This window comes from Chelonia mydas, chromosome 23 (assembly GCF_015237465.2).
Source record: "Chelonia mydas isolate rCheMyd1 chromosome 23, rCheMyd1.pri.v2, whole genome shotgun sequence".
Lineage (NCBI taxonomy): Eukaryota > Metazoa > Chordata > Testudines > Cheloniidae > Chelonia > Chelonia mydas.
Window position 1 is genome coordinate 12619660 of NC_051263.2, and position 11377 is coordinate 12631036.

At 54.8% G+C, this 11377-nt stretch overlaps 1 protein-coding gene across 1 annotated transcript; it reads left to right on the forward strand.

Moving 5' to 3' along the window:
* Positions 1-707: 707 nt before the first annotated feature.
* LOC122463613 (zinc finger protein OZF-like) lies at positions 708-9558 on the forward strand. Its single transcript, XM_043534447.1, has 3 exons — positions 708-714; positions 1036-1231; positions 5979-9558. Exons 2-3 carry the CDS (start codon positions 1078-1080, stop codon positions 7265-7267), a joined length of 1443 nt encoding a protein of 480 aa, XP_043390382.1. The 5' UTR covers positions 708-714; positions 1036-1077; the 3' UTR covers positions 7268-9558.
* Positions 9559-11377: the final 1819 nt, after the last annotated feature.

The window sequence follows — 11377 nt, forward strand, 5'->3', positions numbered from 1 at the left end:
AGCCTCTCCCGAGCCCGACGCCCACCCACGTGGTCTGAGCTCGCCTGCCCTGGAGACGGGCTCTGCTGGGCAGAGGGCGGGGCCAGATCTGACTGGCAGCGATCTCTGCCAATCCCCGCGCGGAGAGATTAACCCTGTGCTGGCCGGGGCAGAAGCTTTGTGTGGGGGAACCGGCCTCCCGAGTTTCCCTGCGGCCGGGCGGGGAGCTGGGGCCTGGCGTGCTAGGGGACAGGGAGCTGGGGTTACAGGTGGGGGCAGAGCTACGGGCCTGGCTGTGCTGGGGGGCAGGGAACTGGGGTTACTGTGGAGGGGTCTAGCTGTGCTGGGGGGCAGGGAGCTGGGGTTACAGGTGGGGGGGATGTGCTGGGGGGCAGGGAGCTGGGGTTACAGGTGGGGGCAGAGCTACGGGCCTAGCTGTGCTAGGGGGTAGGGAGCTGGGGTTACAGGTGGGGGGGCAGGGAGGGGTCTAGCTGTGCTGGGGGGGCAGGGAGCTGGGGTTACAGGTGGGGGGATGAGCTGGGGGGCAGGGAGGGGCCTAGCTGTGCTGGGGGGGGCAGGGAGCTGGGGTTACAGGTGGGGGGGATGAGCTGGGGGGCAGGGAGGGGTCTAGCTGTGCTGGGGGGGCAGGGAGCTGGGGTTACAGGTGGGGGGGATGAGCTGGGGGGGCAGGGAGGGGTCTAGCTGTGCTGGGGGGGCAGGGAGCTGGGGTTACAGGTGGGGGGGATGAGCTGGGGGGCAGGGAGGGGCCTAGCTGTGCTGCGGGGCAGGGAGCTGGGGTTACAGGTGGGGGGGATGAGCTGGGGGGCAGGGAGGGGCCTAGCTGTGCTGGGGGGCAGGGAGCTGGGGTTACAGGTGGGGGGGATGAGCTGGGGGCAGGGAGGGGCCTGGCTGTGCTTCATTGTGGCGTCTGTCTCCTGCTCTTCCCCACTGCATTTGGCTCTGGAATGGTCAGAGCTGACTCTGCCCCCCATCCATACATCCCCCAACGTCCCCCCAGCCCCTGACCGCCCAGTGACCCATGTGGTTGGTTCCCAGGTCACAGTGCATGTGAAGGTTGAGGACGTGATCCCAGAGAAGATGGACGCCCCTGAAGTATTATGGGAATCTCAAAGCGCCCAGCTGGAGCCACCACAGCCCCATCCCGCATGGGGAATCCTGGAGGAGACAGCACTGAGGAATTACGAGCTGCCAGGTGCCCCTGAAAAGGAGCCCAGAGTTGGACAAGAAATGGGTAACCAGCTTGTGAAGGGGCTTGGGGCAGATCTTCCCGGGAGCACTGAGGGAACAATGTGGAAGGGAGTCCCTCGGGCTGAGTGTGTGTGTGGAGAACAGGGGAGTGGCTGGTTCAGGCCAGGGTGGGGGCTCCCCAGCAGGATTGCTGCCTGGAAAACTTGGGAGGCAGTGTGTGGGGTTGGGGTGGCCAGTGGGTGTCTCCTAGGTGACAAGTGGCCCAGGCAGTGGGGATGGGACTGTGGGAGCTGGGTGGCCCCATAGCCAGCAGCAGCGAACCCTCCTTGTGGTGTCCTTTTCAATGGCGTTACCCAGCGGGTGCCCTTCCCCACCCCCATCCACTTCCTGAGGTCTGGGGGCAGGTCCTTCTCAGCTGGGGAGGGATGCAGGGGATTCAGACCATGACAGTCTCCGTTGCAGAGAGGACCTAGAATCCTCTGCAGGAAGGCCTGAGGCAGTAGACTCTTACTGGGGTGCCTGTGGCCTGGGACTCGAGAGGAAATCCCTAGAGCTGTGATCCATCCCCAGGGCAGCCCCTGCTGGGTAGCAATGGTGGGAGCTCTAATGCAGAGGGCTCTGTGTTTCCTGCTGCCTAACCTGACTCAGGGCTCTGTGCAGATGCTGTCGGACAGGAATTTTCACCTTTCCAGGGCTATTATGTCCAATGAGTGGGTTCTCCCCGCCTTGGCCTAGATACCCGCCTTGGCCTGGATACCCACCCAGCCCATTTCAGCACTTGCTGCTGCTCTTCCTCGATACGTATCCCTCTCTGGGAATGTCTTGGGGGCACATGGTAACAAAGTTCCTGATCCCAAGGCTAGAGCGGTGCCCGGACTCCGGTGTGATGGTTTCGCTGCATCCAGTGCTCTCCACTGGGGAGGAACAGAAACAATCGGAAGGGGCTGCAAAAGAGTTGGCCCTTGTGAGCAGGGCAGGAAACAGCCTGTCCATCCACATCTGGCAATGGGTCAGCATAGCCTGGGCTGTGCTGGGCCAAGGAGATCTCTGCCCAACTCAGGCATAAGTTTTCTTTTGCCTCGGATACCAGGCCCATGGGCTAGTGCCCAAGGTGAGAGGCCATCATCCCTGCAGCTCTTGGGCATGGCCAGCATTTTCCCTGTGAATCCTCCAGGGAGAGGGTGTTGTTCCCTTGATACACTGGTCACCTTCATACTGAGATGTCTCCTCCACCTTCGCTCCAGCTGCTGCCACTGATGTTTGGAAGGGGGATTCTGGGGCTGGGGCCTCTCTGGAACCTCCCACTTCCTACAGGCCCAATATCCTGGCTTGCTGGGTCTAACACAAAACTCTCTCATTTTCCTCCCCATTGCTGGCAGCTCTGACAGGATTTCCTTCCCCGCTCATGTCACTCCCAAGGCCCAGTGGCCCCTCTCAGCCCAAGATCCCATCCTGTTGTCAACCCGAGACCTGTTAGCCACCTTGCAGCTCCCTGCTGGCCGAACCAAGGCAGGAAAGTTGGGGAGTCCAGACCAAGAATGATCTCTTAGCCAGCGTTAGATACCACCCTGCTTGTGACCAGCATCCCTGACCCTACTCCGATTGTGTGCAACTCGTACCCCTCTGCCAGTCGCATTTTTACCATCACTTACAAGGCGGGATTAACCCAGCCCTAATTATGTCTTGTTTACGTGTGGTGCCAGCCAGGACCTGAGTGGCCAGGGTGCTGCCAGCAAAGCAGGTGACCTGTCTGGGCCCTTGGCAGCTTTTCCCCAGATGTTTTACACTCTCCTGAGGCGCAGCATATCCCCCATCAGTCTTTGGCTTTACATCCCCGCTTCTGCAAGTCCAGAGGTTCTGCTCTGCCAGCCTTACTGCTGCTCGCCTACCTGAGTGGTAGATGCTCCTTTCCTGACACGGGCTCCTGCAGTCTCAGCATGCACAGGTGGTAGTTCTCCAGCTGCTTCTTTATGCTGTTCACCTGGCTTCATCGAGCATCTGCACAGTCACTTCAGCCTATTGTCAGTCTCTGGCAAGGGAGTGTCTTTAGGGGCTTGAGTCTTTGCCTGTAGCTTCCCTCACACACAGCAAAGTGGGCCAGGATGGCTTCTTTACTAGCTTTATCAGAGTCACAGTCCATCATCCTTGGCTCTGGTGCCTTAGTAGCAAGGGGGGTGTCTAGTCTGAATGGCCACTCCTTAACTGTCCAGCCCCTAGTCCTTGCCATCCACTCACACCCGGTCAGACGGTTCTGTGTCTTCTCGTCCCTGGGACTTGGGATCTCTGGTCGGGGAGTACAGGAAATGGAATCCATCCCCTCTCAGGCTCAGTGCCATTCTCTGGGCTCGGGGAATGTCTGAGGGCAGTGGTGTGATATACGCAGGAGTGAGATACCACCTGCAGAATGAAACCCAGCACCGCAGAGGGCAGTGCTGTGCTGCCCAGCTGTGACATCCTCAGCTCAGCAAACTGACTCTGAGCGGAGACACCTGTCCAGATTCTCGCTCTAGCTCCCTGTGGCGTAACACAGAGTCCTGTGGTCCGTTCCCTAGGCTCTTGCTGAGGGGTAGGTCTGCAGAATAGTGCACACAGAACAGCTGGTATCTCTAAAGAGGCTGCTCTAACACAAGTTCTTTTTTTGGTGAAAAATAACTTTTTCTGAATTGAAACTTTTTGTGAATGTTGCTGACATTTGCCATTTTTGTGCCTATTTAAAATCAGACTCTTGAGCTAAATTTCCATCACGTAAAACCTACTTCTACATAAATAAAATATTTGTTATGATTTTCATAAAATATTTGTATTTAAAGTCAGAAACCCAACTGTCATAAACATACAACTAAGGATAGCATACAATCCCTCCTTTACCTGTAAGGGGTTAAAAAGCTCAAATAAACTGGTTGGCACCTGACCAAAAGGACCAATAAGGGAAGATCTGTGGGGGGAGGTTTTGTTTGTGCTCTCTTTGTGTGCTCTCTCGGGACAGAGAGCGGGACCAGGCAGGACAAAAACCTCTCCTAAAACCCTACCTGACATAAACATCTAAGATTACAAAAATTGTAAGTAAAGCAAGGAAATGTGTTAGATTATCTTTTGTTTTAGCTTGTGAATTTTCTCTGTGCTAAGGGGGAGGTTTGTTCCTGTTTTTTATAACTTTGAAGTTTTGCCTAGAGGGGAATCCTCTGTGTTTTAAATCTTATTACCCTGTAAAATTACCTTCCATCCTGATTTTACAGAGGTGTTTCTTTTACTTTTTTATAATAAAGTTCTGCTTTTAAGAACCTGATTGGTTTTTAGTGTCCTAAAAGCCCAAGGGTCTGGTCTGTGCTCACCTTGTTTACCTATTTGGTTGGTATATTATTCTCAAGCCTCCCCAGGAAAGGGGGTGAAGGGGCTTGGGGGGATATTTTGGGGAACCAGAAACTCCAAGTGGTCCTTTTCCTGAATCTTTGTCTAACTCACTTGGTGGTGGCAGCAATACAGTCCAAGGACAAGGAAGAATTTGTACCTTGGGGAAGTTTTTAACACAAGCTGGTAGAAATAAGCTTAGGGGGTCTTTCATGTGGGTCCCCACATCTGTACTCCAGAGTTCAGAGTGGGGAGGGAACCCTGACACCAACTCAAGCCAAAACTGTAACAAGTTTCGAAAAAGGATTAGATAAGTTCCTAGAGGATAGGTCCACCAATGACTAGTAGCCAAGATGGTCAGGGATGCAGCCCCGTGCTCTCTCTGGGTGTCCCTAAACCTCTGTTTGCCAGAAGCTGGAAGTGGACGACAGAGGATGGATCACTCGATGATTGCCTGGTCTGTTCATTCCTTCTGAAGCACTTGGCATTGGTCACTGTTGGAAGACAGGATACTGGGCTAGATGGACCATTGGTCTGACCCAGTAGGGCCATTCTTATGTAACCCCCCCCAAATGGTCCATTTTGACCCCGGGGAACAAAACAACTTTGAAACTTTAAAGTTGTTTGCAAAGATATCTTTCTGTTGTTCGGTCATCTCTAATGTGGAAGTGGATATGGGTGGGGAGCGTGATCACTGCCTAAAAATAGCCTGGACAGCAGCCCTGTCTAGTATGGCAGGGGCTCCAAAGAGATTGGTTAGTGCAATTTACAAGGAGATTGATCTGCAGAAGAATGAATGAATTGGGGCCTGACTGGAGAGCAGGATTTATGAGTAGCACTATTTTCAAATTTTATAACCCAACTCAGGGTGCTCTGAGTGCATATCCTATACCTTAAAAACACCCACAGTAAATACATCCATCTCAGCCCGCCCCCTCCTCACAGCCTTAGTGAGAAGATAAAGAGATGGGCTTTGCAGCATGCTAACACATCTGGGCTCTGATGGACCAAGTGGAGGAGCGAGATCCAACATTTGGACTCCTCCCAGAGAATCTCCTGCCAGCAGCTTCCTCCCACAGAGGATCCAACTCAAGCACCAGGAGGGGTGATCCCTCACGTACATGGGAGCCAAGAAAAGGAGAGGGCCAGGGATAAGGAGTCTGTGGGTGGAAGAAGAGCTAAAGAGATGGGACAGAGAGGGGGCAGAGGGAGTTTGGAGGGGAAGTGATGGGACTGGCGGAGAAAAGTTATTGTGGGCACGGGGGGAAGAGGAAGGAGACAGAGACACAGGGCTTCCTGGTTGTGCCCCTCCATAGCCCCCTATTAATGTGCAGCGGACAGAGGGGCTCCTCCTGGGGGTCTCTCCCATGGAGGGCTGTGCAGTCACTCCCACCGTTGGACATATGAGAGATGAAATAATCTCTGGATTCTCTTCCATCCAGCAGGTGCTGGAATCCTGAGCCAGGCTGAAGAGAAGCCTCGCAACGAAGGGCCTGAAATGGTGCTGCCCCCCAGCGTATCACAGAGTGGATCAGGGGAGAGCGTTACCCACACACTTGAGCAGGGAGGAGCCTGCAAGAGGCAGAAGAAGATCCCAGCAGGGAAGGAGCCAGGCCCCCCAGAGGAACAATGCAGCAGATTCAGGAGACTAACCCAGCTCCTTGCGCAGGGGAGACCTCAGACCGCAGGGGACCTTCACGAAGAGCAATACCATAGATGTCGAGACTGTGGGGAAAGCTTCAGGGAAAAGCAGGAGCTCATGGCGCATGGCAAGGTCCATGAGAAAGAGAGACGCTATCCCTGCGCCGAATGTGGGAAGAGATTCAGCTGTCCAGCGCATCTCAAAACCCACCAGAGAAGCCACACGCGCGAGAAGCCCTACTCATGTGGAGAGTGCGGGAAACTGTTTGGCTATCTCTGCACGCTGACTACGCACCAGAGAACCCACACAGGGGAGGGCTTGTTCCCCTGTGACGAGTGCGGGAAAACTTTCACCAGCTGCTCGGACCTCAGCAAGCACCAGCGCTCCCACACGAGCGAGCGGCCCTACCCCTGCGCCGAGTGCGGGAAGCGCTTCAACCGGCTCTCCAACCTGAAGATGCACCACAGGACTCACACGCAGGAGAGGCCCTACCCATGCACTGAGTGCGGGAGACGCTTTGGCCACCTCTCCACGCTTGTGAGGCACCGGAGAGCCCACACAGGGCAGAGACCCTTCCCCTGTGCGGAGTGTGGCAAGACCTTCACCACCAGGACAGGGCTGAGCAAGCACCAGAGAATCCACACAGGCAAGCGGCCCTACCCCTGTGGGGAGTGTGGAAAACGCTTCGGCTACCTCTGCGCTCTGACCACACACCAGCGACTGCACACAGGGGAGAGACCCTTCTCCTGTGCTGAGTGCGGGAAAACCTTCACCAGCCCCGCGGACCTGACCAAGCACCAGCGCTCCCACACGGGTGAGCGGCCCTACCCCTGCGCTGAGTGTGGGAAACACTTCAGCCAGCTCTCCACCCTGACAGTGCACCAGAGGACTCACACACAGGAGAAGCCCTACCCCTGTGCCGAGTGCGGGAAGAGCTTCAAGTACCTGGCTTACCTCGCCATTCACGAGCGCTCCCACACCGGGGAACGGCCCTTCCACTGCGCCAAGTGTGGGAAGAGCTTCAGCAACAAGTCAGCTCTCACCCGGCACCAGAGAATCCACGCCAGAGCTGCAGCTGTGGATGAGTGAGGCCATCCCGGCTGAGAGCTCCGCTGCAGGTGTTCACCAGGAATATTTGAAGTGGAGGAACAGAAAATGGTTCTGCAGAGCCCGAGGGAAATCAGGCCTCAAAACCCAACCCCATTACCCTGTCACACACAATGTGGGTTTGTCTTTGCTGCACAGTTAACCCAGGCTTTCCTCTGGGTTTTAGCCCAATCCCCTACTACCCACACAGAAAGTCTTCTGACCCATGATTCAGGGTGCTTTAATCCCAGGCTAGTTTACACAGCTGGGGGTATATATTAGAGCTCAGACTGTCGTTAAACTCAGGTTAAAACTCACACATGTTGCAGTGAGGACACAGGCAAAGTCCCCTCAGTGCTCATAGTCCTCCAGTGCTTTCCCACAATGCATCCCGAAGGACAGATGGGTTCTTCCATCATTGACTGGGAAGGAATCGTACAGCATCTCAAAACAAAGAACTACAGGATCTGCTTCCAGACCAGACATGCACAGGGAAGTGTAGACACAGTAATGCAGATAGGGCTTGCAGTAGGGACATTCACACCTGGGCTAGGCTAACCAGGGTGCCTAGATCCAAGTGCCAATCACCTGAGTTAACTGTATTAAAACTTAGCCCAATATCAATGAGGAGGGCCGGCCTTTGCTTTGTTCCCCTGAGGAGTCTCAGGGCTTGAATCCCCCAGCAGTTCCTGGTCACTTTGGGGATGTCCACATGGCAGAGTGTAGGCGTGTCTGGACTCCCATGCCTGTGAATTCCTGCTTGCCAGGCCTGTCTGTGAGTGTCCACCCTGCAGAGCCCCACACGATCCAGACCCATATAGCCATGTTCACAGTCACATGGCAATGGCAGGGGTTCGGCGCTAGGATTTCTGAGGGTGTATGCCAGGGTGCTGGAGCCACTCTAGGAATTGGTTTGTGGTGTATTGTGGGAGAGCTTGTCTGTCTTTCCCAGACCCCTTTGTGGTGGAAGTGTTCTTAGCCAGCAACACCTGTAGCTACGGCACTTCAGGCCCTGCACAATTCTTACTTCTGCCCCCTCCAGCTGGTGCCGTGCCATGCCATGGATCCAGCACAGTTGGAAGAGCTGTTCCTGCTAGTGGCTTCACTGTTATTACAGAATACAGATGGAGGGGCTAATGACAACAGACAGCATTTTAGCACAAGTTGCTGACCCACAGATGGCAGCAGTGGGTCTTGGAGGGGAGTTAATTCATGGCAGACTGATGACACCTTTTGCATGCTGCAGTTGCTATGCATTGCCTATATGTAGCCCAGGGCTTCTGATGCAGGATGGCTAGCCCAGCGTGGTGGGGTCACATCATCTTGCAGACCTGGGGAGACCAGCAATGGCTCCAGAACTCCTGCATAAGGAAGCAGACCTGTGTGAGGAGCTGGCCATGCCAGGCCAGTCTGTTCCTGTGACTCCACCCCCCTTCTGCTGGGATCTCCTCCATCTGCCCCAGGCTAAAACCCATTTGGGTCCCTGCTCAAAAGCCTGTGATGGAGGACTGTGGGCTCTGCGCTTGAGGCTGGGACGGGTGCTCAGTTGACAGCCCTGTAGTAAGGGCAGGTAGTTGTCAGGTGCCAGCCTTTGCCTCATGGGAGATGGTCATTAGGTTTGTAATGTGCACCTTTGCTCTGCACAGCCATCTGCTGGATCCCCACCCCACCAGCCTCTGCAAGAGCTTCTCATACAAGGGAATGTTTTGGGTGCTTCTCCCAAACTTAGGCTCCCTGCTATATGCACACCAGAGGTTAACCCAGCTAGCATCCTACTGGTGGGCAACTTCTCTGACTGCTCAGCAGAACTGCGCTGAGCTGCCCAGAACATGGAGCAGGATGCATGGAATGAAGGATGTACATAAACCGGCAGGGATTATCTAAACCCCAGCTCAGCTACACATGTGTTGCGGCATCCTCGCTGGACAGTGAGGCGGTTGGAGCACGACTTTAACCCAGTGTAAACTCTGGGGAAGCGACCATCTTTTGTACAGCACCTAGCACGATGGGGGCCTGGTCCACCAGTGGGGCTCCTGGACGCTACCATAATATAAATAATAACCCCAGCTAGGCAAGCAAGCATGTTTTTTAAGGGTTGTGTGGGGATGCTAGGCTAAAACCCATGTAAGAACACAGGCTAAGCCGGCAGCGTAGACATACCCTTCCCTGTTGAAAGGAGCTGAGGGGGTCATGGATGCAGAGATGATGGCAGCCTGAGTTAAAGTGAATGGATGGGCTTCAGCACTCCCCTTCAGTCTAACAGAAGGGGAAGCTGAGACTTGTGATGCAAAGCACCTGGATGCACGGGGGTGGGGTGGAGGACTGACTTACAGGGCCATCTGACAAACCATCTGCTCCTAGGAGGCGTGGTGCTGAAGGGCTTTCCCAGGAGAAGCCTACAGGAGCTGGGTGGGACAAGGTGCTGTGCTGAGCACTTTGCAGAGAGCTGGCTGTGAGCTCTAGGCAGTGGCAGAGCTGCAGAATAGCTGCTTTGTGGAAAAGGGCCGGGGTACCTTACCTGAAGTTTCTGTGTAAGGGAGCTGCCTGCACTGCTTTGTTCCTACCACTCTCCAGGGAAACAGGACCTGGGTACAGGGTCTGAATAAACAGATTACACCAAGATCATACTCTGGCTCCTTCCGTGCAGTAGGAGTACCTGGTGGGAGAAAGGGGCCTGGTGCTCTGGAGGCAGTAACGCTATTGCAGAATTTCCACGGATAATGGAAGAGCGTCTGCCCCTGTGCACAGCTATTCATTTGATTGTTTGGGGAGGCAACACTTGGAGGAACTCACCCCAAGATGTTACAAGAGTAAGAACCAGGGTAGCCGGAATTGGTGCAGGCCCAAGCCTTTGGGCCAGTGTATTTGCATCCTCACTGAGTGCCCGGAAGAGCAGTTCACACTCTGGAGCAGGTGTCCTGCTGTTCCCATGCAGACATCATGCACCCTGTAGCACTGGGCTCCCAGAGCCAGTAAAGCAAAACCAGACTTGCAACTTCACTGCCACTGCAGTTAGCAAGTCGTGTGCACTGTGACTGGATGCTGCTGTTCCTGCAGTCTCGGGGGGCTAAGGAGCCCTCCTCACCCAGGCCTTGGTTACAGCAGGAAAATGAGGACCTGTAATTCACCTTTAGTCCAGCTCCTCCACTGGCAGTAGCAGCAGTGCAAGCTGTGGTGAAGACGCAGGATTGTAGTGCTGTTACCACTGTGTCATCTCCTCTGCCAGTTAGGGTGAGATGTTGGGCAGATTGTCCCAAGAAGATCTCATAGCTTTGGTCAAGGGGTTGGTGCTGAAAACCAGGATGCCCCAGGAAAACAGCTCTGAGATGTCAGGGCAAGATGACTGGGTGTCCCTTTCCAACACTCTGTGAGTTGCCACAAGAAGAGGGAAGATGCTCTCCGTAAGGAATACAAGGGATTAGAAACTTCAGATGAGGAATAGGTGTGTGTGTGGGGGGACTCCAGTGAAAGTGGAGGAAGAAGAGGAGGATGTAAATCAGCCACTACAAACTCCAACACCTCCAAAACATTCCTAATCTGTGAGTTTGGCCTCAGGCCCAGAGGGTGCTGAGAGCTAGTTATGTGGAACAAGCCCACCCCCTTTTTACTTGGAGAATTCCCCTTGTACTCATGCCAGAGCTGGCAGGTCAAATGATCTTCATATCCGAAAGGAGGCCTGTGCATCTGCTCTCGCCTGCTGCTCCTATGTCCCAGTGTCTCGCTGTCCTGGCTATGGATCCTCTGCAGGTCCCTAGGGGTGACATACGCACCCCCAGCTGTGGATTTACACAAGCATGATTGTCAGAAAGTGCTGCAGCGTGAGCTGCTCTGTGATCTGCTCCTTGGTGCAGATCTCTGGCTTCAGCCATCAGAAGGCTGTAAACCTCTCGGGGCTCCCTGGCAGTGGAATCGCATGAAACGCAGGTGCTGCGTGTCCATGCTGATGTCGCACCCTTGCAGGATGGCTCCTTTCACCTTCCCATAGGCTCCAGCACCTTGTGCATCCAGACTCTTGTAGGCCTGTTGGGATTCCCTGACTTGGGCCACCCATTCTCCTCCCAGCCACTGGCAGGCTTCAGCCATTCACTCAAAGGAAGCCAAGGCCTCATCCAG

Coding starts and splice junctions, on each gene's coding strand:
- LOC122463613 (XM_043534447.1), top strand. CDS start 1,078: ATGGACGCCCCTGAAGTATTATGGGAATCTCAAAGCGCCCAGCTGGAG. Junction 1,232..5,978: donor CAGAGTTGGACAAGAAATGG/GTAACCAGCTTG, acceptor TCTTCCATCCAG/CAGGTGCTGGAATCCTGAGC.